This window comes from Pan paniscus, chromosome 20, assembly GCF_029289425.2.
Source record: "Pan paniscus chromosome 20, NHGRI_mPanPan1-v2.0_pri, whole genome shotgun sequence".
Classification (NCBI taxonomy): Eukaryota; Metazoa; Chordata; class Mammalia; order Primates; family Hominidae; genus Pan; species Pan paniscus.
In genome coordinates, this window is record NC_073269.2 from 22,734,367 (window position 1) to 22,760,257 (window position 25,891).

Below are 25,891 nucleotides of genomic sequence, written 5' to 3' on the forward strand. Positions count from 1 at the left end.
AGGGCTTTGCAAGTAGGGGATCCCGCTCGGATCTCCCATTGATTGATTGATTGATTGAGACAGTCTCGCTCTGTCGCCAGGCTGGAGTGCAGTGGCACGATCTCGGCTCACTGCAACCTCCGCCTCCCGGGTTCAAGCGATTCTCCTGCCTCAGTCTCCCGAGTAGCTGGGACTACAGGCGCGTGCCATCACGCCCGGCTAATTTTTGTATTTTTAGTAGAGACGGGGTTTCACCACGTTGGCCTGGATGGTCTCGATTTCCTGACCTCGTGATCCGCCCGCGTCGGCCCCCCAAAGTGCTAGGATTACAGGCGTGAGCCACCGCGCCCGGCCTTGATTTTTATTTATTTGTTTATTTGTTTATTTATTTATTTTTTGAGACGGAATCTCTCTCTGTCGCCCAGGCTGGAGTGAAGTGGTGCGATCTCGGCTCACTGCAACCTCCACCTCCCGGGCTCAAGCGATTCTCCCGCCTCAGCCTCCCAAGTAGCTGGGATTACAGGCGGCCGCCACCACGCCCAGCTAATTCTTGTATTTTTAGTAGAGACGGGGTTTCACCATGTTGGCCAGACTGGTCTTGAACGGATCTCAAGAGACCCGTCCGCCTCGGTCCCCCAAAGTGCTGGGATTACAGGCGTGAGACACCGCACCCGGCCGGATCTCCCCTTTTCCAACCGGGTTTCCAGGAGGATGCCTGACCAGGGTGGAGGGAGAAAGAACTTGGTGCCTAACCCACTCTCCTGGCGAGGGCAGGAGGTACGCTCCAGCCGGCAACAGGTGCCCGTGTAGCCGCCGCAGTGTCACAGCCCCGGGGGAGGGACAGGTCCACCCTGCACAGCAGAGAGGGAGCAAGAGGACTGGCCGGGGGTTACGTGGGGACGCGTTGAGAAACGCTGGACCCAGCTGGAGCGGCTAGGGCAGAGGGTAGGCCAGAGGAGGCCACCAGGGGGCAGCAGAGGCTGGCGAGAAGCGCTCGAAAGCCTTTTTTTTTTTTTTTTTTTTTTTTTTTTTGGAGACGGGGTCTTGCTGTGCTGCCCAGGCTGGAGTGCTGTGCAGTTCTCGACCACAGCTCATTGCAGCCTCGAACTTCCACGCTCAAGCGATCCTCCCACTTCAGCCTCCTGAGTAGCTGGGATTACAGGCATGTGCCACCACGCCTCGCTAATTTTTGTATTTTTCATACAGACAGGGTCTCACTATGTTGCTCAGGGTAGTCTCGAATTCTGGAACTCAAATGATCCTCCCACTTCAGCCTCCCAAAGTGCTGGGATTACAGGCATAAGCCATCATGCCCGGCCTCTGACGCTGTTTCATTCAATCCCCAGGATTTCAGATTCCACCAACTTATGGAGAAGGGAACCAAGTTTGAGATGTGTGATTGCCCAGAAAGTTGGAGGCTGAGCTGAGACTTGAACCCAGAGACCAGAACCTCCAGAGGTCAAAGTCCTCCTGGGTCCCCCAGAGAAGGGCCCTGAGATGACAGCTCGTTGGTCCTCATGGTAGCGTGACCCCCCCAGTAGACTTTCTCCCACACCCAACCTTGGTTTCCTCATCTATATGATAGGGACAAGCCAGACTCTACCTCCCTGGTGGTCATGGTCTCCGCTTATTCGGGTTCATAACCTTAAAGGCCCCTCGCACCACCTCAGTGAGCCATTTATGCCTGGCACAGGGCCAACTCTCAGTGCATATCTGCAAAGGAACCAATGAATGAATGAATGAAGTGACAAATGAATAAAGGAATAAATGAATTAGGCACTTATCATGTACCAGGCTTTCGTTACCACGTCCCATTTATTCTTCTGAGGCAGGGTCTATTTTATCCTTGTTACAGATGGGGAAACTAAGGCCCAGGGAGGAGCAAAGTCTTCCCCAAGTATGTACCCACTCAGAACTTGAGCTCTGAATGTCTCCCACCCAGCTTAGCCCAAGAGCGGGGTTCAGTGATGCCCACCCCCTAAGGCTCTAGAGAAAGGGGGTAGGCCCACATGCCAGTTTGGGGGTGGTAAAGCCAGGTAAGTTTTCTTTATGGGTCCCCTGAAACCCTGAAAGTGAACCCCAGTCCTGCATGAAAGTGAGCTCCCCATAGCTCAAGGTATTCAAGCACAATACGGCTTTGAGTGCCGAAGCAGGCTGTGCAGGCTTGGATAGTGACATGCCCTCTCTGAGCCTCAATTTCCCCACCTGTCAACAGCAGACAGTGACAGCTGTGATCAGGGGATCACAGTGCATGGGGATGGGTGGGTGCATGGGGATGGAGGGGCATTTGGGAGCCCTCCCCGATACCACCCCCTGCAGCCACCCAGGTAGCCTGTCCTGGCCTGTCTGTCCCAGTCCAGGGCTGAAAGGGTGCGGGTCCTGCCCGCCCCTAGGTCTGGAGGCGGAGTCGCGGTGACCTGGGAGCCCAATAAATCTGCAACCCACAATCACGAGCTGCTCCCGTAAGCCCCAAGGCGACCTCCAGCTGTCAGCGCTGAGCACAGCACCCAGGGAGAGGGACAGGCAGCCGGCTGCATGGGACAGCGGAACCCAGAGTGAGAGGCGAGGTGGCCGGACAGACAGACAGCAGGGGCGGACGCAGAGACAGAGAGCGAGGACAGGGAGGCCGACACGGACATCGACAGCCCATAGATTCCTAACCCAGGGAGCCCCGGCCCCTCTCGCCGCTTCCCACCCCAGACGGAGCGGGGACAGGCTGCCGAGCATCCTCCCACCCGCCCTCCCCGTCCTGCCTCCTCGGCCCCTGCCAGCTTCCCCCGCTTGAGCACGCAGGGCGTCCGAGGACGCGCTGGGCCTCCGCACCCGCCCTCATGGAGGCCGTGGAGACCGGGGAACGGCCCACCTTCGGAGCCTGGGACTACGGGGTCTTTGCCCTCATGCTCCTGGTGTCCACTGGCATCGGGCTGTGGGTCGGGCTGGCTCGGGGCGGGCAGCGCAGCGCTGAGGACTTCTTCACCGGGGGCCGGCGCCTGGCGGCCCTGCCCGTGGGCCTGTCGCTGTCTGCCAGCTTCATGTCGGCCGTGCAGGTGCTGGGCGTGCCGTCGGAGGCCTATCGCTATGGCCTCAAGTTCCTCTGGATGTGCCTGGGCCAGCTTCTGAACTCGGTCCTCACCGCCCTGCTCTTCATGCCCGTCTTCTACCGCCTGGGCCTCACCAGCACCTACGAGGTACCGGACAGAGGCCCGGGGGTAGGACCTGCCCCACTGGCAGTGCTGGGACCCCGTGTGGGGGAGGCGCTGGGGCTTTGGGCCGCTGTACAGGAGGACGCGGATGGCACCTCCGTGCTTTAACGAAGGGGGCCCCTAGCCAGACACGTGGGGAGGGTTCTAGGAAGAGGCCCCAGGCGCCCGGCGAGGGGCAGGAAGGAGGAAGAGAGAGCCTGGCGTCCTGCTCCTTCGGTGGAAGCGCGCGCGGGGCGGGGCCCGGCTCGACCAGGTGTGTCCTCACGGGTGGACACACACCTGCCCCCCACCTGCCCGGGCGTGCAGACCCACGTGTGCGCGCTAGAGGGGACTGCTGACGGCTCCGGGGTTCGAAACCTGGCTTCACTGCTTTCTTGTATCTTGGGCAAGGGGCGTGCCTCTCTGTTTGGGTTTCCCAGCTGTCCAATGGGAGAATTACAGGACCTCCCTCCAGGGGAGAGGGTAAAGCGATTAAAATCGTGACCGGGGCCCGGCGCGATGGCTCACGCCTGTAATCCCAGCACTTTGGGAGGCCGAGGCGGGCGGATCATTTGGGCTCAGGAGTTAGAGACCAGCATGGCCAACATGGTGAAACCCCGTCTCTACTAAAAATACAAAAATTAGCCGGATGTGGTGGTGGGCACCTGTAATCCCAGCTACTTGGGAGGCTAAGACAGGAGAATTGCTTGAACCCGGGAGGTTGCAGTGAGCCGATATCGCGTCACTGCACTCCAGCCTGGGCGACAGAGCGAGACTCTTGTCTCAAAGGAAAAAAAAATATTGTGGCAGGGCGCAGTGGCTCACGCCTGTAATCCCAGCACTTTGGGAGGCCGAGGTGGGTGGATCACGAGGTCAGGAGTTCAAGACCAGCCTGGCTAACATGGTGAAACCCCGTCTTTACTAAAAATACAAAAATTAGCCGGGCATGGTCGCGCGCGCCTGTAATCCCAGCTACTCAGGAGGCTGAGGCAGGAGAATTGCTTGAACCTGGGAGGCGGAGGTTGCAGTGAGCCGAGATCGTGCCACTGCACCCTAGCCTGGGCGACAGAGGGAGACTCCGTCCCCCCCCCCAAAAAAAAATCGTGACAGGTATATCCTAGGCGGCCAACACCATTGGCCCGGGGCACTGTCTACACTGTGCGCTTGCGGGCCACGTCGGTGTCTGCTGAGCGGTGGCTGCTCCAGGAGCCCGCGCCCGTCAGGCGCAAGTGGGAGGGCGCGTGCACACGCATGGACCAGTCCTCCAGGTCCACGGGGTACGCACAGGCACGGGATGGCACCTGTGCACGGGTGTGTGCGTGCGGCGGGGCCCCCACGTGCAAGAATCTGGCGGGCGCGGTTGGCTTCCGGAGGGAAGGGCCCACCTAGAGAGCAGACCAGGGACCCGAGAGGCCTCGGCTCCTGGGTAAGGACTGTCCAGGTGACCTCGAGTCCCTCCTTGCAGTACCTGGAGATGCGCTTCAGCCGCGCAGTGCGGCTCTGCGGGACTTTGCAGTACATTGTAGCCACGGTGAGTGGCCTCGGCCCCGCCCTCCGCTCAGGGCCCCGAGAGCGTCAGCCTTCACTAGCCCGGCCCCCACCATTCAAGACCCCGCCCAGACCCCGCCCCATGCTCCCGTTCTGACCCCGCCCCCATCAGTCCCCTCCCACACCACAGCCGGCCTGACCCCGCCTGCACTCTGGAAGACCCGGCCTATCTGCCCCGCCCATATTCTGGGACCACCCTTCTGCCTCCTCTCCCCATCCCCAACTCGCCCAGACGCCCTCCCTGCTCACCCGCCCCACACTCTGTCTACAGATGCTGTACACCGGCATCGTAATCTACGCACCGGCCCTCATCCTGAACCAAGGTGTGACTCTGGGAGATTAGGGAAGCATGTCTGGGAAGAGAAAGAGAGGGAGAGGAGAACCCAAGACTAAGTTTGCGCCCTGCCCAGGGGCCTAACAGGGGGACCTCTTTTTGCATAGTGACCGGGCTGGACATCTGGGCGTCGCTCCTGTCCACCGGAATTATCTGCACCTTCTACACGGCTGTGGTGAGTGGCCCTGGGAACTCACTCCATACGGGGGATCGGGCCCACTGTGTCTCTTGTGGGGAGACTCTGGGCTTGCCCCTTTCTCCTGAGGAAGCCTCTGTCCCAGCTGGGACCCAGTGTCCTCATCTTTATAGTGAAAAATGATCTGAAAAGCTTATTGCTGAGAATCTAGAGGTATGGTAGCTTCAGGCATGGCTGGATCCAGGCTTCCACCTCTTCTGGCTTCCAGTCCAGCAGGAAGTGAGCTCCTGCTTCATCCTGGGGCTGGCTGAGTTCCCAGGGAGGGCTACCTTTGGCTGGCTCAGGTCTGACCTTGATGGCGATATTATCATCGTAGTGATAATAATAGTAATGGCGGCCGGGCGCGGTGGCTCACGTCTGTAATCCCAGCACTTTGGGAAGCAGAGGCAGGCGGATCACCTAAGGTCAGGAGTTCGAGACCAGCCTGGCCAACATGGTGAAACCCCGTCTCTACTAAGAATACAAAAATTACCTGGGCGCAGTGGCACGCACCTGTAATCCTAGCCTCTCAGGAGGCTGAGGCAGGAGAATCGCTTGAACCCGGGAGGTGGAGGTTGCGGTGCGTGGAGATTGCGCCATTGCACTCCAGCCTGGGCGACAGAGCAAGACTCCATCTCAAAAAAATATAATAATAATAATAATAATAATAATAATAGTAATGGCAGCAATCACTCACTGACACTCGTATATGTCAAGTCATATTCCAAATCTTTTTCACTTATTAACTTGTTTAATTCTACTGGGCACAGTGGCTCATACCTGTAATCCCAGCACTTTGAGAGGCCAAGGTAGGAGGATCACTTGAGGCCAGGGGTTCGAGACCAGCCTAGGCAACATAGTGAGACCCCCGCCCCCATCTCTACAAAAAAAATTTTTTTTAATTAGTCGGGCATGGTGGCACCTGCTGTAGCTCCAGCTACTCCGGAGGCTGAGGCAGGAGGATCACTTGAGCCTAAGAGTTCCAGGCTGCAGTGAGCTGTGATCACACCACTGCACTCCAGCCTGGGCAAAAGACAGAAACCTTTTCTTTAAAAATAAAATAACTAACTTAATTCTTACAACAACACAGTAAGAAGGTATTATTATTAATCCCACTTTAGAGAGGAGGAGACTGAGGCATAGAAGGGCATCAGTCCTAGGCACCACTGAAGGCCAGGTCCCCCATCTAACCGCCCCTCTCCCTCTTTCTGTCCCATGCTGCAGGGCGGCATGAAGGCTGTGGTCTGGACTGATGTGTTCCAGGTCGTGGTGATGCTAAGTGGCTTCTGGGTTGTCCTGGCACGCAGTGTCATGCTTGTGGGCGGGCCCCGCCAGGTGCTCACGCTGGCCCAGAACCACTCCCGGATCAACCTCATGGAGTGAGTGAAAATGCAGAGGATACTCCAGCAGGATAGGGCTGGGACCAGTGCGGTGGCTCACGCCTGTAATCCCAGCACTTTGGGAGGCCGAGGCGGGCAGATCACTTGAGCTCAGGAGTTCGAGACCAGCCTGGGCAACATGGTGAAAACCCATCTCTACAAAAATACAAAAATTAGCTGGGCGTGGTGGTGCACCTGTGGTCCCAGGTAGTTGAGAGGCTGAGGCTGGAGGATTGCTTGAGCCCGGTAGGTGGAGGCTGCAGCAAGCTGAGATCACACTACTGCACTCCAGCCTGGATGACAGAGCTAGAACCTGTCTCAAAAAAAAAAAAAAAAAAAAAGAGGCTGGGTGCAGTGGTTCATGCCTGTAATCCCAGCACTTTGGGAGGCCAAGGCGGGGGGATCACCTGAGGTCAGGAATTTGAGACCAGCATGACCGACATCGAGAAACCCCATCTCTACTAAAAAATACAAAATTGGGCTGGGCGCGGTGGCTCATACCTGTAATCCCAGCACTTTGGGAGGCCAAGGAGGGCAGATCACGAGGTCAAGAGATCGAGACCATCCTGGCCAACTTCATGAAAGTCCGTCTTTACTAAAAATACAAAAATTAGCCGGGCATGCTGGCGGGCGCCTGTAATCCCAGCTACTCAGGAGGCTGAGGCAGGAGAATTGCTTGAACCCAAGAGGCAGAGGTTGCAGTGAGCCGAGATGGCGTGACTGCACTCCCGCCTGGCGACAGAGAGAGACTCCGTCCCCCCCCCCAAAAAAAGAAAAAATTAGCAGGGTGTGGTGGCGCATGCCTGTAATTCCAGCTACTCGGGGAGGCTGAGGCAGGAGAATCGCTTGAACCCAGGAGGTGGAGGTTGTGGTGAGCCGAGATCACACCATTGCACTCCAGCCTGGGCAACAAGAGCGAAACTCCATCTTTAAAAAAAAAAATAGAGGATGGGGCTGGGCTCCCTTTGTGCCCTGGGATGGTAGAAATCAGCCAATGCCTCCTGCTCCAGGAGGCCCTCGCTGCTCTCTTCTCCTCCCCTCAGACCAGATTGGGGGCTAAAGCCTCTCTGAACTCTCAGCTGGGCAAAGAAAGAATGGTTTTTAAGCGCGTGGATAGATGATTCAGTAAACAAATACGTGAATTTTCAATCTGGCAAATGCCTATGCATATGTCAAACCCACTCCATTTATTATTTATTTATTTTTAATTTAATTAATTTTTTTTTTTTTTTAGATGGAGTCTCGCTCTGTCACCCAGGCTGGAGTGCAGTGGCATGATCTCAGCTCACTGCAACCTCCGCCTCCTGGGTTGAAGTGATTCTCCTGCCTCAGCCTCCCAAGTAGCTGGGATTATAGGCACCCGCCATTATTCCCAGCTAATTTTTGTATTTTTATAGAGATGGGGTTTCACCATGTTGGCCAGGCTGGCCTTGAACTGTGACCTCAGGTGATCCATCCGCCTTGGCCTCCCAAAGTGCTGGGATTACAGGCATGAGCCACTGCGCCCGGCCAACAAAACCCACTCCAAATGTCCCCTATAAGGTCCAGAAGCGCTGTCTGGGGCCCTTGGGAGGGTGAAGTCAGCGTGACATCTCCACGTGGCTAACTCGCCCTGTCCCCACCCAGCTTTAACCCTGACCCGAGGAGCCGCTATACATTCTGGACTTTTGTGGTGGGTGGCACGTTGGTGTGGCTCTCCATGTATGGCGTGAACCAGGCGCAGGTGCAGCGCTACGTGGCTTGCCGCACAGAGAAGCAGGCCAAGCTGTGAGTGTTTCGGGGAGCAAGGTCGGGGTTTCTGGGACATGCTGCCCCCCCTCCACCAGCTTGAGGCTATCCCCTAAGCCTGAGGCTGCCTCTTCCCCCAGGGCCCTGCTCATCAACCAGGTCGGCCTGTTCCTGATCGTGTCCAGCGCTGCCTGCTGTGGCATCGTCATGTTTGTGTTCTACAGTGACTGCGACCCTCTCCTCCTGGGGCGCATCTCTGCCCCAGACCAGGTGAGTCCCACCCAGGCTCCTGGTTGGCTCTGCACTCCCTCACTACCTTGGTGGGATTGAGGTCGAAGAGCATTCCTAGCAGAGGGAATGGCCTGTGCAAAGGCCAAGAAGTAGGAAAGAGCTGAGAGGAGGCCAGGTGCGGCGGCTCATGCCTGTATCCCAGCACTTTGGGAGGCTGAGGTGGGTGGATCACCTGAGGTCAGGAGTTTGAGACCAGTCTGGCTAACATGGTGAAACCCCGTCTCTACTAAAAATATAAAAATTAGCCGGAAGTGGTGGCACGCACCTGTAGTCCCGGCTACTCGGGAGGCTAAGGCAGGAGAATCTCTTGAACCCGGGAGGCGGAGGTTGCGATGAAGGGAGATCGCACCACTACACTCCACCTTGGATGACAGAGTGAGACTCTGTCTCAAAAAAAAATAAAATAAAATAAAATAAAGAGCTCAGAGGAGGATCTGCAAGGAATGGGAAAGGTGAGTCTGGGAGGCAATGGACCACCCTCAGTAGGTGTGAGCAGACGAGGGCCACATTCAGATCTAGAGTTCCAGAGAGTTCCAAAGATCCCCTGGGAGATGCTCAGGAGGAGATGAAACCATGACCCAGGCCGGGCATGTTGGCTCACGCCTGTAATCCCAGCACTTTTGGAGGCCGAGACAGGCAGATCACTTGAGGTTAGAAGTTCGAAACCAACCTGGCCAACATGGTGAAACCCCCCCTCCACTAAAAATACAAAAATTACCTAGGCCTGGTGATGCATGCCTGTAATCCCAGCTACTCGGTAGGCTGAGGCAGGAGAATAGCTTGAACCCGGGAGGTGGAGGTTGCAGTGAGCAGAGATCGTGCCATTGCACTCCAGCCTGGGTGACAGAGAGAGACTCCATCTCAAAAAAAAAAAAAAAAAAAAAAACCAAAACAAGGCTGGGCGCGGTGGCTTACGCCTATAATCTCAGCACTTTTGGAGGCTGAGGCGGGGGGATCACCTGAGGTCGTGAGTTGAAGACCATCCTGACCAACGTGGAAAAACCCCTTCCCTACTGAAAAATACAAAATTAGCTGGGTGTGGTGGTGCATGCCTGTAATCCCAGCTACTCGGGAGGCTGAGGCAGGAGAATAGCTTGAACCTGGGAGGCGGAGGTTGCGGTGAGCTGAGATGGCGCCATTGCACTCCAGCCTGGGCAACAAGAGAGAAACTCCGTCTCAAACAAAAATAAAAACAAAACAAAACAAACCCACAAAAACAGAAACAAAAACTGTAATCCAGCGGGAACTAATCATGTTGGTGATAATAATAATGACCAGCTCCGGTCTCCCATGTCCCAAGCGTTTACTCTGTGCCTCATGCTGTTCCCTTCACCAGCAGTTAGTTCTCCATCTAATCTTTCTTCTGAGAAAGGCAGGGCAGTCACGGCTCCAACTTTACAGATGAGGAAATTGAGGCTCGGGGGGAAGTAACTGCCTGAGGTCAATGGGCAAGTCGGGGGGCGGTGCCAGGACCCATGCCTAGGTCACACCCCAAGTAGAGTTTTGACCATGGGGTTCAGAGTTAGCAGAGGGTACGGGGGACCACCCCATCTGCAGTCTTCCCTGGAGGTCTCATCCGGGACTGCTGGACTGTGTAACTTCAGGGAGGGACTGTACCTCTCTACCTCACAGTCTTCATCAATAAAATGGGGATGACACGGGTCCCTGCTTCACAGGGATCCCAGGGCTCAGAACACAGTGGGGCTCAGGGACAATTCTCAGGTTCATGCAGTTGATCAACAAATGCACATTATAGCCTGAGGAACATAGGGAGACCCCATTTTTATACAATTTTTTTTTTTTTTTGAGCCAGAGTCTCACTCTGTTGCCCAGGCTGGAGTGCAGTGGCGCAACCTCGGCTCACTGCAACCTCTGGCTCCCAGGATCAAGCCATTCTCTTGCCTCAGCCCCCGAGTAGCTGGGATTACAGGCATGCACCACCATGCCCAGCTAATTTTTTTGTATTTTTTGTAGAGGTGGGGTTTTGCCATGTTGGCCAGGCTGGTCTCAAACTCCTGACCTCAGGTGATCCACCTGCCTCAGCCTCTGAAAGTGCTGGGATTACAGGCGTGAGCCACTGTGCCCAGCCTTTCTTTCTTTTCTTTCTTTTTTTTTTTTTTTTGAGACAGAGTTTGGCTCTGTTGTGCAGGCTGGAGTGCAATGGCGCGATCTCCACTCACTGCAACCTCTACCTCTCAGATTCAGGCGATTCCTCTGCCTCAGCCTCCCAAGTAGCTGGGACTCCAGGTGCCAACCACCACACCCAGCTAATTTCTGTATTTTGGGTAGAGATGAGGTTTCACCATGTTGGCCAGGCTGGTCTTGAACTCCTGAGCTCAAGTGATCCACCCGCCTCAGCCTCCCAAAGTGTTGGGATTACAGGCGTGAGTCACCCTGCCCGGCCAGACCTCTATCTTTACACAAAAATTAAAAAAAATTAGCCAGGCATGGTGGCGCACACCTGTGGTCTCAGCTACTGGGGGACTGAGGCAGGAAGATCGCTTGAGCCCAGGAGTTCTAGGCTGCAGTGAGCCACATTCATGGCACTGCACTCCCACCTGGGCAACAGAGCAAGATCTTTTCTCAAAACAAAACAAAACCACAGACAAAAACTAAATGCATATTAAATGCCGACTCTGAGCCCTGTCCGTCCTGGGTGCTGGGGACGTGCAGCATCAGGACAGATAGATGCCCCGGTCCTCGGGGTGCTGCTGTCTGGGAGGCTGACCCCCAGTTCTCCCCAGTACATGCCTCTGCTGGTGCTGGACATCTTCGAAGATCTGCCTGGAGTCCCCGGGCTTTTCCTGGCCTGTGCTTACAGTGGCACCCTCAGGTGAGCACCCCTGCTTGTTCATGGAGCATTATTTCAGCCCCTGGGAGCCTCCTTATCCTGGCCTGCCATCCCCCTGGGGCGTGGAATGTTCTGGACCTGTCCATCAGTCCCAGTTCCTGCTTGATTCCTAGAAGACAGCTCAGGTAGGCACTGGCAGAGAGCATGCCCTGGGCACAGGGACCCCAACTGCAAGGGTTTACCTTCTTATCACCTTTCAGGGCCACGCCTGACTCTCCTCTCTTCTTCTTCCTTCTTTCCTTCCTTCCTCCCCAGACAAATATTTATTGAACATCTACTATGCGGCAGGTACTGTTTTTTTTTTTGTTTTTTTTCCGGATGGAGTCTTGCTCTGTCACCCAGGCTGGAGTGCAGTGGTGCCATCTCGGCTCACTGCAACCTCCACCTCCTGGGTTCAAGCGATTCTCCTGCCTCAGCCTCCCAAGTAGCTGGGATTACAGGTCCACGCCACCACAGCCGGCTAATTTTTGTATTTTTAGTAGAGACGGGGTTTTGCCATGTTGGCCAGGCTGGTCTTGAACTCCTGACCTCAGGTGATCTGCATGCTTTGGCCTCGCAGAGTGCTGAGATTGCAGGCATGAGCCAACGTGCTCAGCCCAGGTACTGTTGTTCTAAACCCTGGGGCACAGCCATGACCAAGCAGTCCCCTGCTTCTGCCTTCCAAGGCCACACACTCAGGTGGTTTCCACTCTTCCGGGACTTCTGGTCACATGCCCTCACTGTCCCTTTTGCAAATCTCCCACATGTGACTGCAGTCCCTCTGGAACCAGAACCCACCTGTCTGTCCCACCTGCCCTTGGTCACAGGTGTCCTTGCTCCTGTAGGGATGCCTCAGGTCTTCGGGGAGGGGAGGGGCAAATATCTCCTTCACCTTTGCAGGACTGGGTTACCCCCACCGTTGCCCTCAGGCTGGGTGAGGTCTGGCAGGCCAGATGGTGTGGACGGTCTCTCCATATGGCCTGAGGACCCCCCGCTGCCTTCCTCACACAGCACAGCGTCCACCAGCATCAATGCTATGGCTGCAGTCACTGTAGAAGACCTCATCAAACCTCGGCTGCGGAGCCTGGCACCCAGGAAACTCGTGATTATCTCCAAGGGGCTCTGTGAGTTTCAGGGAGACCTGGGTGGGAGGCCAGGGCAGTCCCTCCCCGTTGACCGTGCCATCCTCATCCACTACAGCACTCATCTACGGATCGGCCTGTCTCACCGTGGCAGCTCTGTCCTCACTGCTCGGAGGAGGTGTCCTTCAGGTGAGACCCCACCTGCCCCCTGCCCTGGTCTCCCTGAGAGGTGGGTGCACCTTTCCCTCTTTCCCATTAAACTGAGGCTCAGAGAGGTCACATGTGTCAGTGGCAGAACTCACTTCTATGTTTTTTTTTTTTTTTTGAGATGGGGTCTCACTGTGTTGTCCCAGGTTGGTGAGCAGAGGCCCGATCATAGCTCACTGCAACCTCCAGCTCCTGGGTTCAAGCCATCCTTCCACCTCCATCTCCCAAGTAGCTGGAGTTACAGGTGTGTGCCACCATGGCTGGCTAATTTTTTTCTTTTTTCTTTTTTTTTTTTTTTGAGGTGGAGTGTCACTCTGTTGCCCAGGCTGGAGTGCAGTGGCATGATCTCAGCTCGCTGCAACCTCCACCCCCTGGGTTCAAGCAATTCTGCCTCAGCCTCCAGAGTAGCTGGGATTACAGGTGCATGCCACCATGCCCGTCTAATATTTTTGTATTTTTTTTTTCTTGAGACGGAGTCTCGCTCTGTTGCCCAGGCTGGAGTGCAGTGGCGCCATCTTGGCTCACTGCAAGCTCAGCCTCCTGGGTTCACGCCATTCTCCTGCCTCAGCCTCCCGAGTAGCTGGGACTACAAGCGCCCGCCACCACGCCTGACTAATTTTTTGTATTTTTAGTAGAGATGGGGTTTCACCGTGTTAGCCAGGATGGTCTCGATCTCCTGACCTCATGATCCGCCCTCCTCAGCCTCCCAAAGTGCTGGGATTACAGGCGTGAGCCACCGCGCCCGGCTTATATTTTTGTATTTTTATTAGAGATGGGACTTCACCATGTTGGCCAGTCTGGTCTCGAACTCCTGACCTCAAGTGATCCACCCTCCTCTGCCTCCCAAAGTTTTGGGATTACAGGTGTGAGCCACCACGCCTGGCCTGGCTAATTTTAAAACTTGTTTTTAGAGACAGGGTCTCGCTTCATGCCTAGGCTTGTCTTGAACTCCTGGCCTCAAGCAACCACCCGCCTCAGCCTTCCAAGTCGCTGAGATTAAGAACTAGGTTCTATTTGATGCCAGAGGCCATCAGGGGACTTTTTTGCAGCTGGCTGGCTTGGGGCGGGGGAATTAGGAAGGGGGGGTGGCGACAGAAAGGGCCTCCCTATGGAGGTTGCAGTGAGCCAAGATCGCGCCGCTGCACTCCAACCTGGACAGCAAAGTGAGACTCTGTCTAAAAAAAAAAAAGAAGAAGAAAGGGTCTCCCTGGCTTGAGGGTGGGACTGCCACCCCCAAGAGATAATCAGTGTCTTTGCCTCCAACCCAAGGGAGATAGGCAGGAACAAGGCGGGGGGGGGGGTCCTCTCCCCTTTAGGGAAACTGAGACAGAGAGAAGTCCTTGAGACCCACAGTGGAGTTCCTGAGGTCTCGCTTTCCCAGCGGGTAAACTGAGGCCCAGAGCGGTGGGAGGGCTCCGCCCTCAGCCCCACTTCCACCTACTCTCCCAGGGCTCCTTCACCGTCATGGGAGTCATCAGCGGCCCCCTGCTGGGAGCCTTCATCTTGGGAATGTTTCTGCCGGCCTGCAACACCCCTGTGAGTGGGGGCGGGGCGAGGGGCGGGGAGGGGGCGGGGCCGGACAGGCCCCTCCCCTTCCCTGACGCCGGCTCTGCCCCCAGGGCGTCCTCGCGGGACTAGGCGCGGGCTTGGCGCTGTCGCTGTGGGTGGCCTTGGGCGCCACGCTGTACCCACCCAGCGAGCAGACCATGAGGGTCCTGCCGTCGTCGGCTGCCCGCTGCGTGGCTCTCTCAGTCAACGCCTCTGGCCTCCTGGACCCGGCTCTCCTCCCTGCTAACGACTCCAGCAGGGCCCCCAGGTGAGCAGACTTGAGGGTGGGGGGGGTACCCGAGCCCTGGATGGTGTGATCTTGAAGGGAAACTTACTTGCCCTGCACTCTGTGTAAGAAGCCTGATTAGTAAAATGCATTCCTGGGGGAGGGAACGGTAGGTGCAAAGGCCCTGAGGCCACAATCGGGTTAGTCCCAGTCCAACTGCACTGAGGTTAGGGTGCATTTAATGGGAGGAGAGATGGGTGGGAGATATGGTGCAGCCAGAGGAAGCTAGTACTTTTTTTGTTTTGTTTTTCTGAGACAGAGCCTCGTTCTGTTGTCCAGGCTGGAATGCAGGGGTGCAATCTCAGCTTACTGCAGCTTCAACCTCTCAGGCTCAAGCAATCCTCCCAGCTTGAGGGAGGCCCAGAATTTGGTTTGGTTCTATTTTTTATTGAGATAAATTAGCCATTTAAAAGTGGCATTTAGGCCAGGCAGGCACAGTGGCTCACACCTGTAATCCCAGCACTTTGGGAGGCTGAGGCAGGTGGATCACCTGAGGTCAGGAGTTCAAGACCAGCTTGATCAACATGGGGAAACCCCTGTCTCTACTAAAAATACAAAACTTAGCCAAGCGTGGTGGCAGGTGCCTGTAATCCCAGCTACTCGGGAGGCTGAGGCAGGAGAATCGCTTGAACCCAGGAGGTGGAGGTTGCAGTGAGCTGAGATCGCACCACTGTATTCCAGCCTGGGCAACAAAAATGAAACTCCAACTCAAATAAATAAATTAAAGTGGCATTTAGTATATTTGTGCAACCATCACCACTATCTAACTCAAGAACGTTTCCTTTTTTTTTTTCTAATTTTGTATTTTTAGTACAGATGGGGTTTCACCATGTTGGCCAGGCTGATCTTGAACTCCTGACCTCAGGTGATCCGCCCACCTCAGCCTCCCAAAATGCTGGGATTACAGGTGTGAGCCACTGTGCCTGGCCCCAAAAACATTTTCTATTTTTTTTTTTTTTTTTTGGAGCAGGGTCTTGCTCTGTTGCCCAGGCTGGAGTCCAGTGGCACGATCATAGCTCACTGCTGCCTCAACCTCCTGGGCTCAAGGAATCTTCCTACCTCAGCCCCCCTAGTTGCTGGGACCACAGGTGCACACCATCATGTCCTGCTTGTTTTTATTTTTGTTTTTTGTAGAGACAGGGTCTGGCTATGTTGCCCAGGCTGGTCTGGAATTCCTGGGCTCAAGTGATCTGCCCACCTCAGCCTTGCAAAGTGCCAGGATGACAGGTGTGGGCACCCAGCCAACCAAGAACATTTTCTGTTTTGTTTGTTTATTTATTTATTTATTTTGGTTTTTTGGGTGGGTTTTTTTGCTTTTTGTTTATTTGATTTTTTGGAGACAGGGTCTCACTCTAACACCCAGGCTGGAGTGCAATGGCACAATCACAGCTCACTGCACCCTTGTCCTCCAGACTCCAATGATCCTCCTGCCTCAGCCTCCCAAGTAGCTGGGACTATAGGCATGGGGCTATAGGCATAGCACCATGCTGGGCTAAATTTTTTGTATTTTTTATAGAGACGAGTTTTTGCCATGTTGCCCAGGCTGGTCTCAAAGTATTGGGCTCAAGTGATCTGCCTGCCTCTGCCTCCCAAAGTGCTGGGATTACAGGTGTGAGGAACTGTTCCTGGTCATAAGAACATTTTTATCACCCCAGAAAGAAGCCCTGTCCCCATCAGCAGTCACTTCCCCCTCTCCCCAGCTCCTGGCAAGCACGAATCCACTTTCTGTTTCTATGAATTTGCCTGTTCTGGGCATTTCATGTAAATGGAATCATAAAATATGTGATCTTTTGTGTCTTAGCATAATACATATATATTTTTTGAGATGGGGTTTCACTTTGTCGCCCAGGCTGGAGTGCAGTGGTGTGATCTCAGCTCACTGCAACCTCTGCCTCCCAGGTTCAAGCAATTCTCCTGTCTCGGCCTCCTGAGTAGCTGGGGTCACAAGCATATGCCACCACGCTTGGATAACTTTTGTATTTTTAGTAAAGATGGGGTTTCATCATATTGATCAGGCTGGTCTTGAACTCCTGACCTCAGAAGATCCACACACCTTGGCCTTTCAAAGTACTGGGATTACAGCAGAGTACAGTGGAGCCACTGCACTCCAGTCTGGGTAACAGAGTGAGACTCCACCAAAAACAAACAAACAAACAAAACCAAAAACATTTGTGAACAAGTTTTGGTATGGACATATGTTTTAATTTCTCTAGGTATACACCTATGAGTGGAATTGCTGGATCATATGGTAATTCTTTAACTTTTTTTTTTTTTTTTTAGATGGAGTCTTGCTCTGTTGCCCAGGCTGGAGTGCAGTGGTGTGATCTCCGCTCACTGCAACCTCCGCCTCCTGGGTTCAAGCAATTCTCCCGCTTCAGCCTCCCGAGTAGCTGGGACTACAGGCATATGCCACCACGCCTGGCTAATTTTTATATTTTTAGTAGAAAAGGGGTTTCACCATGTTGGTCAGGGTGGTCTCAAACCCCTGACCTCAGATGATCCGCCTGCCTTGGCCTCCCAGGGTGTTAGGATTACAGGCCTGAGCCTCCACACCCGGCCTATGTTTAACTTTTTGAGGAACTACCAGACTGTTTTCCACAGCGGCCACATCATTTTACATTCCCACCAGCAACATATGAGGATTCTAACTTCTCCACGTCCTCGCCAATACTCATTATTCTCCATCCTAGTGGGTGTGAAGTGATACCTCACTGTGGTTTTGATTTGCATTTCCCTGATGAATAATGATGTTGAGCATCTTTTCATTGGCCATTTGTGCATCTTCTTTGGAGAAATGTCTATTCAAACCCTTTGCCCATCCAGCCTGGGTAACATAGAAAGACCCTATCTCTATAAAAATAAAAATGAAAAAATTAGCTGGGCATGGTGGTGCAAACTTGTAGTCCCAGCTCCTTGGGAGGCTGAGGCAAAGAGGATCACTTGAGCCTGGGGGGCCAAGGCTGCAGTGAGGCATGATCCCACCACTGCACTCCATCCTGGGCAACAGAGCAAGACCCTGCCTCAAATTAAAAAACAACAACAACAAAAAACACCCTTTGCCCATTTTTAAATTGGGTGATTTGTCTTTTTATTGTTGAGTTATAATTTACATATTTTTATATCTTTATATATTCTGGGTACAAGCCCCTGATCAGATGTATAATTTGCATGTGATATTTTCTCCCATTCTGTAGGCTGTCTTCATTCTCTCGATAGAATCCTTTGATGCACAGAAGTTTTTAATTCTTTTTTTTGGTGGGGGGATGGAGTCTAACTCTGTCACCCAGGCTGGAGTGCAGTGGTGCCATTTCAGCTCACTGCAACCTCCACCTCCCAGGTTCAAGGGATTCTCCCACCTCAGCCTTGTGAGTAGCTGTGACTACAGGTGCACACCACTATGCCAGGCTAATTTTTATATTTTTAGTAGAGATGGAGTTTCACCATGTTAGCCAGCCTGGTTTCAACTCCTGACCTCAGCCTGCCTCAGCCTCCCAAAGTGCTAGGATTACAGGCATGAGCCAACATGCCTGGCCAGAAGTTTTTAATTTTTTTTTTTTTTTTTTTTTTTTGAGACAGAGTCTCGCTCTGTTGCCCAGGCTGGAGTGCAATGGTGTGATCTCGGCTCACTGCAAGCTCCACCTCCCGGGTTCATGCCATTCTCCTGCCTCAGCCTCCTGCGAGTAGCTGGGACTACTGGCACCCGCCATCAGGCCCGGCTAATTTATTTATTTTTTTTATTTTTAGTAGAGACAGGGTTTCACCATGTTAGCCAGGATGGTCTCGATCTCCTGACCTCGTGATCCACCCGCCTCGGCCTCCCAAAGTGCTGGGATTACAGGTGTGAGCCACCACGCCCAGCCAGTTTTTAATTTTTGATGAAGTCCAATTGATTTATTTTTCTCTTTGGTGGCTTTTGCTTTTGGCGTCATATCTAAGAAACAATTGCAGTCACGAAGATTCCCACCTATGTTTTCTTCTGAGAGTTTAATTTGGTTTGATTTTGAGGGTGACAGGGAGCCACAGAGGGTGACGGGCAGCAGCAGGTGATCTGAGTTACATTTTAGTAATGTGCCCTCTGGCTGTGTGTGGAGGACGTCTAGGGTGTGGATGGGATACCTGGAGGGAAGGAACATTGGCTACTGCACAGATCTGGGCAGACAGTAATGGAGGTCTGTGCTAGGCCATGGAAGTTGGGGGAAGGAAGCAGGGAGTGAGGTGGGAACAGCTTTTGAGTGCAGGCAGGGGATAAAAGAGGAGGTTCAAGTCTGTCTCTCCCAACCTGCAGCTCAGGAATGGACGACAGCCGACCCGCCTTAGCTGACAGCTTCTATGCCATCTCCTATCTCTATTACGGTGCCCTGGGCACGCTGACCACTGTGCTGTGCGGAGCCCTCATCAGCTGCCTGACAGGTAGGTAAACAGAGCATGTGGCCTCAGAGGTCATCCCATTCATCTCTCTGCCTCAAGGCTCCACCCAGCAGGGAGGGGAGAAAGGACGCTCCCATTGGCCAAACTGCCACTGTGTGCTGTACACATTTGTACCTTATTATTATTATTATTATCATCATCATCATCATCATCATTTTTGAGATAGAGTCTCACTCTGTCACCCAGGCTGGAGTGCAGTGGTGTGATCTCAGTTCATTGCAACCTCCACCTCCCAGATTCAAGCGATTCTCATGTCGCAGCCTCCCGAGTAGCTGGGATTACAAGTGTGTGCCGCCATGCCTGGCTAATTTTGCATTTTTAGTAGAGACGGAGTTTCGCCATGTGTCTCGAACTCCTGAGCTCAAGTGATCCGCCCACCTCGGCCTCCCAAAGTTCTGGGATTATAGGTGTGAGCCACTGCACCTGGGCTGTACCTATTTTTTTAAAAGGAAAAAAAAAGTTTGTGAGGAAAAAAGAAGTGTGTGTGTATATATACACATACATACACACTTTTATGTGTATATATATATAAAAGAAATTATGAATATATATAAAAATTATGACTATATATACATAAAAGAAAGTATATATATAGTTTCTTTTAAAGGGACAGGGTCGACTGGGCGTAGTGGCTCACGCCTGTTATCCCAGCACTTTGGGAGGCCGAGGCGGGTGGATCACCTGAGGTCAGGAGTTCGAGACCAGCCCGGCCAACATGGTGAAACCCCGTCTCTACTAAAAATACAAAAAAATTAGCTGGGCATGGTGGCAGGCGCCTGTAATGCCAGCTACTTGGGAGGCTGAGGTAAGGGAATCGCTTGATCCTGGGAGATGGAGGTTGCAGTGAGCCAAGATTGCGTCACTGCACTCCAGCCTGGGCAAGAGAGTGAGACTCCATCTAAAAGAAAGAAAGAAGGAAGGAAGGAAGGAAGGAAAGAGAAAAAGAGAGAGAGAAGGAGAGAAAGAGAGAAAGAAAGAAAAGAGACAGGTCTCACTGTTACCCAGACTGGAGTGCAGTGGCACAATCATGGCTCACTGCAACCTTGAAGTCCTGAGCTGAAAGCAATCCTCCCACCTCATCCTCCCTAGTAGCTGAGACTACAGGTGCGCGCCAACGTGCCCGGCTCACATTTACACCCTTTAAAGCTATGTTGCTTTCTTGACAACCCTGCACCTCTCAGAGCTTGCCCTATTTTGCAGAGGCAGAAACGGAGGCATCGCCTGCAACTCCTCTCCCCGACAAGATTAAGTCCTCAGTAGAGGATATGGGATGGGGCGGGCGGCGCTATCCCTGGTGCTGAAATATCTTCTAAAGCTGCCGGTGACTCCGCACTTGTTAGGGAATTCTAAATTCCACGGAAAAGTAGAAGGAGACAAAGAGGGGAAAATCAGTAGTGATAACAGTACCTGCTCACACTTCTTGAGTCTCAGACTTCACATTCATCAGGCCTTTATCGAGTCCTCCTCTGTGCTGGGCGCTATTTTAGGCACTGGGGATGCAGCAGTGAATGGAACCGTATGCTGGACCCTCCCAGCCATCCATTAATGTCTTTGTTTTGTTTTGTTTTGTTTTTTGAGATGGAGTTTCACTCTGGTCGCCCAGGCTGGAGTGCAATGGTGCGATGTTGGCTCACTGCAACCTCTGACTCCCGGGTTCAAGCAATTCTCTTACCTCAGCCTCCCGAGTAGCTGGGATTACAAGCGCCCACCCCCACGCCTGGCTAATTTTTGTATTTTTAGTAGAAATGGGGTTTCGCCATGTTGGCCAGACTAGTCTCGAACTCCTGACGTCAAGCGATCCCCTGCCTTGGTCTTCCAAAGTGCTGGGATTACAGGCGTGAGCCACCGTGCCCAACCTCCAATGATGTTTTTGTTTTGTTTTGTTTTGTTTTGTTTTGTTTTGTTTTAGAAACAGGGTCTCACTCTGTCACCAAGCTGGAGTGCAGTGGCACAATGACGGCTCACTGCATCCTCGACCTCTTGGGCTCAAGCAATCCTCCTGCCTCAGCCTCCCAAGTAGCTGAGACTAGAGGCACACACCACCATGCCTGGCCAATTTTTTAATATTTTGTAGAGATGGGGTCTCGCTATGTTGCCTAGGCTGGTCTCCAACTACTGGGCAACTCTAAGCAATCCTATTGCCTTAGACTCCCAAAGTGCAATTATGAGCCACCATGCCTGGCCTCACTGATGTTTTATTACAACTTCACTGTGTAGATGAGGAAACTGAGGCTCAGAGGCTTGCCAGGGTCCCTCAGTGGGACTGGAGCCTGTTAGACTTCATAGACCAGGGATCTCCTTTCTCCTTCCCAGGGCCTGGTCTCCAACCCCCATGACCCCTTCACTGAATGCCTGGATTTCTCCATTTCTCCCCACCTCTCAGGCCCCACCAAGCGCAGCACCCTGGCCCCGGGATTGTTGTGGTGGGACCTCGCACGGCAGACAGCATCAGTGGCCCCCAAGGAAGAAGTGGCCATCCTGGATGACAACTTGGTCAAGGTCAGTCTTAGGCTGGGTTCCCAGAGCTAGAGGCAGCCAAGTGAATTTGGGGTGTGACCACAGCTCAGGGGAGGGACATGGTATATCAGCACCTTTCTCCATCGCTCATTATCTCCAGTCAAAAGACTCTATTGGGAGCTGATTCATCCTCAACAGTTTTTATCTCCCTTCACAAGGACTGAACAGAGTTTAATACTATTCCTTTTTGTTTGTTTGTTTTTTGAGCCAGAGTCTCGCTCTGTTGCCCAGGCTGGAGTGCAGTGGTGCAACCTCGGCTCACTGCAATCTCCACATCCCGAGTTCAAGCGATTCTCCTGCCTCAGCCTCCTGAGTAGTTGCTACTACAGGCGCATGCCACCGCACCCAGCTAATTTTTATGTTTTTAGTAGAGATGGGGTTTCACCATGTTGCCCAGGCTGGTCTCGAACTCCTGACCTCAAATGATCCACCCAACTTAGACCCCCAAAGTGCTGGGATGACAGGCATGAGCCACCGAGCCCGGCCTCATCTTCAAGTTTTTGTTATCTCCCTTCATAAGGACTGCACAAAGTTGAATACTATTCCTTTTTGTCATTATCTGTTTTTACAGTGACTTCCAATCTTTGGCAGGTGAAACTGGTGTGCTGTTAGGGTATTGATGTAAAGTCTCTTCTTAAAATAAAATTACTTAATTCAAAAGTGAGTCAACTTGGGGAAAAAATCTTACATAAGAAACACAACAGATGGTAAACCGATTTTGGCTAAAACCGCGTGGTTGCTTTGTGAATTCCCAGAGTTTGGAAAGTGCTGTCCCTGGGGGACCTGATCCCATGCCTACCCCTGTTTTGGAATCCCTGTTCCATTCTCTCATTTATTGAGCACCTGCTGTGTACCCAGTCCTGCTCTGGGCTATGGTCTAAGACCCCCACCGCACCCTCACCTAGCAGGGGCAGGTGAAAACTAAAAAGAGAAACATGTAGGGTCTGTCTCAGTATGTGATAAGCATTCAAAAGATAATACAACCAGATGCTGTCAGGCCGGGCACGGTAGCTCACGCCTGTAATCCCAGCACTTTGGGAGGTTGAGGCAGATTGCTTGAGGCCAGGAGTTCAAGACCAGCCTGTCGAACATGGCGAAACCCTGTCTCTACTAAAAATACAAAAATTAGCCCGGCATGGTGGCGTGTGCCTGTAATCCCAGCTACTCGGTGGAATGAGGCAGAAGAATTGAACAATTGAACCCGGGAGGTAGAGGTTGTAGTGAGCTGAGATTGCGCCACTGCATTCCAGCCTGGGTGACAGAGCAAGACTTCATCAAAAAGGAAGGAAAGCAGGAAGGGAGGGAGGGAGGGAAAAGAAGGAAGGAAAGGAAAGAGCCGGGCGTGGTGGCTCACCCCTGTAATCCCAGCACTTTGGGAGACCTAGGCAGGTGGATCACCTGAGGTCAGGAGTTCGAGACCACCCTGGCCAACATGGTGAAACCCCATCTCTACTAAAAATACAAAAAATTAGCCGGGTGTGGTGGTGCGTGCCTATAATTCCAGCTATTCGGAAGGCTGAGGCAGGAGAATCGATTGAACCCAGGAGGTGGAGGTTGCAGAGAGCAGAGATTGTGCCATTGCACTCCAGCCTGGGCAACAACAGCCAGACACTGTCAGAAAGAAAGAAAAGACAGAGAGAGAGAGAGAGAGAAAGAGAGAGTGAGCAAGCTAAAAAGAAAAACGTGTAGGGTCTCAGCATGATAAATATTCAAAGGATAATAAAACCGGATGCTGTGATGGGGAGCAACTTTAGCCAGGGAAGTCAGGGGTGGCCTCTTCGGAGAGGTGACATTGATTGACCCTGAGTTAGGAGAAGAGGAACCAGCCACAGACAGGAACAGCTTTGACTGAGAAGGGGATTGGGAGGGGAGGGGTTTGCCTGAAGGTGTTTAAAGCTCCCTCCAGCTGCCCTAGAGAAGTGTTTATCTTTTCTTTCTTTCCTCTTTTCTTTTCCTTTCTCTTCTCTTTTTTTCTTTCTCTCTCTTTTTCTTTTTTTGTTCTTTATTATTTTATTTATTTTTCTTTTTTGTTGTCTTTGTTTTATTTGTGTTTTTTTTTCTTTTTGTCTTTTTTTTTTTTTTCCTTTTTTTGAGATAGGGTCTCACTCTATTGCCCAGGCTGGAGTGCAGTGGCATGACCATGGCTCACTGCAGCCCCAACCTCCATGGTCCGAGAAATTCTCCCATCTTTCAACCTCCTGAGTAGCTGGGATTATAGGCATGCACCACCAAGTCTGGTTAATTTTTTTATTTTTGGTAGAGATGGGGTTTTGCCATATTGGCCAGGCCGGTCTTAAACTCCTGGGCTCAAGTGATCTGCCCACCTTGGCCTCCCAAAGTGCTAGGATTACAGGGGTGGGCCACCGTGCCCGGCCAGAAATATTTATTTTCTTGAAGGTGAACAGTCAGAGAAGCAGAGAAAGGAGGGAGGAACTATAGCAGGCATCTGAGAAAGCGTTGATGGCCTGGGCTGTAGGTGACATGTGAGTGGGGAAGAGAAGCGCATGGAAATTTTGGAGGCAGAGGGGGCAGGACTGGCCCGTGCACTGAGCAAGGGGATAGTGTGCAATTCTGTGCATGCCCCGTCCCGCCAGGTCATCAGCGGCCCGTCTGGGAGATGAGCTGACACGGAACAGGGTGGGGACAGGGTCTCTAATGGGGTCTCTTTTTCCCACTTTTCCCCAGGGTCCTGAAGAACTCCCCGCTGGAAACAAGAAGCCCCCTGGCTTCCTGCCCACCAATGAGGATCGTCTGTTTTTCTTGGGGCAGAAGGAGCTGGAGGGGGCTGGCTCTTGGACCCCCTGTGTTGGACATGATGGTGGTCGAGACCAGCAGGAGACAAACCTCTGAGGACAGGGCCAGCTGCGGGACTGATACCCTGGGATGGAACCTCAGGATGGGCCAAACCCAGACAACGGGCCCATGGCCTTGGGCTCTGATTGGCTGGATTGCCTTGTATGCAAATGAATTCAGGACTACAATACCCTACCCTATGGGGAGGCCCTGCCTCCGGGAGGTCATTTTTTAAATCCAGCCCCTTGCTTCAACCGTTCCCCGTATTAGATGCTGCAGCCCCGACGGCTCCCCCAAAATAAGGCTGGGTTTTTCTCTCTCTCTTTTTTTTTTTTTTTTTTTTTTTGAGACAGAGTCATGCTCTGTCGCCCAGGCTGGAGTGCAGTGGTGTGATCTCGGCTCACTGCAATCTCTGCCTCCCAGGCTCAAGTGATTCTCCTGCCTCAGCCTCTTGAGTAGCTGGGATTGCAGGTGCCCACCACAATGCCCAGCTAACTTTTTGTATTTTTAGTAGAGACAGGGTTTCACCATGTTGGTCAGGCTGGTCTCGAACTCCTGACCTCAAGTGATCCACCTGCCTCGGCCTCCCAAAGTGCTGGGTTACAGGCGTAAGCCACCATGCCCAGCCTACCATTTTACTCAATCTATAATAGAAAGCCACCACGCCCAGGTAATTTTTGTAATTTTGTATTTTTGTAGAGACGGGGTTTTGCCATGTTGGCCAGGCTGATCTCAAACTCCTGATCTCAGGTGATCCTCCTGCCTTGGCCTCCCAAAGGGCTGGGATTACAGGGGTGAGCCACCGCGCCACACCTCTTTCTTATTTTCTTCCTGGGATTGGGGAGGGGATGATTCAGACCCCACATGGCCTCCAACCTTGGCCCACACACCTGCCATGGCTCCCATCATCCTGAGCCTGCTAGCGTCCCCTCCTCACCTGACAATGGAGGCTCTCGAATTGGGTTGTGTCCCCCCAAAATTTATGTCCACCCAGAACCTCAGAACATGAGCTTACTTGGACATAGGGTCTTTGCAGGTGTAACTGGTTAAATTAAAACAGGTATTACTGGAGGAGGATGGATGAATCCAGTGACTGGTTCCTCATATGAAGTAGAGAAGAGATGCAGAGAAACACATGGGGAAGATGCCACGTGGAGACAGAGGCAGTGGTTGGATCAATGCATCTATGAGTCAGAGAACCCAAGGATTGCCAGCAACAACCAGAAATCAGGAGGGGGGCATGAGATGCATTATTTCTTAGAGCCTTTAGAGGGAACATGGCCCTGCTAACACCTTGATGTCAGACTTCTGGCTGCTAGAACTGTCAGAGAATAAATTTCTGTTGTTTGATGCCACCAGGCCTATAGTGGTTTGTGACAGCAGCCACAGGAGCTCATACACCTTTTTTTTTTTTTTTTTTTTTTTAAGGCAGAGTCTCGCTCTGTCGCCCACTGAAACCTCTGCCTCCCAGATTCTCCTTCCTCAGCCTCCGGAGGAGCTGGGATTACAGGCATGTGCCACCATTCCCGGCTGACTTTTGTATTTTTAGTAGAGATGGGGTTTCACCATGTCGGTCAGGCTGAT

The 25,891-nt window shown here is 52.8% G+C and overlaps 1 protein-coding gene across 2 annotated transcripts; it reads left to right on the forward strand.

Annotated features, from left to right (window-relative positions):
• Positions 1-25,662, forward strand: SLC5A5 (solute carrier family 5 member 5). 2 transcript variants are annotated; one of them, XM_008971088.4, is made up of 15 exons: positions 1-3,167; positions 4,627-4,692; positions 4,981-5,032; positions 5,151-5,218; positions 6,443-6,597; positions 8,224-8,364; positions 8,466-8,595; positions 11,361-11,449; positions 12,458-12,570; positions 12,647-12,717; positions 14,185-14,271; positions 14,355-14,551; positions 18,855-18,979; positions 21,381-21,496; positions 24,200-25,662. In XM_008971088.4, the coding sequence occupies exons 1-15, from the start codon at positions 2,811-2,813 to the stop codon at positions 24,362-24,364; spliced, it is 1,932 nt and encodes a 643-aa protein (XP_008969336.2). In that variant the 5' UTR covers positions 1-2,810; the 3' UTR covers positions 24,365-25,662. The 2 variants fall into 2 exon arrangements, with proteins under 2 accessions (XP_008969336.2, XP_063456080.1); XM_063600010.1 differs by lacking the exons at positions 14,185-14,271; positions 14,355-14,551; positions 18,855-18,979; positions 21,381-21,496; positions 24,200-25,662 and having other exon boundaries at positions 12,458-14,176.
• Positions 25,663-25,891: the final 229 nt, after the last annotated feature.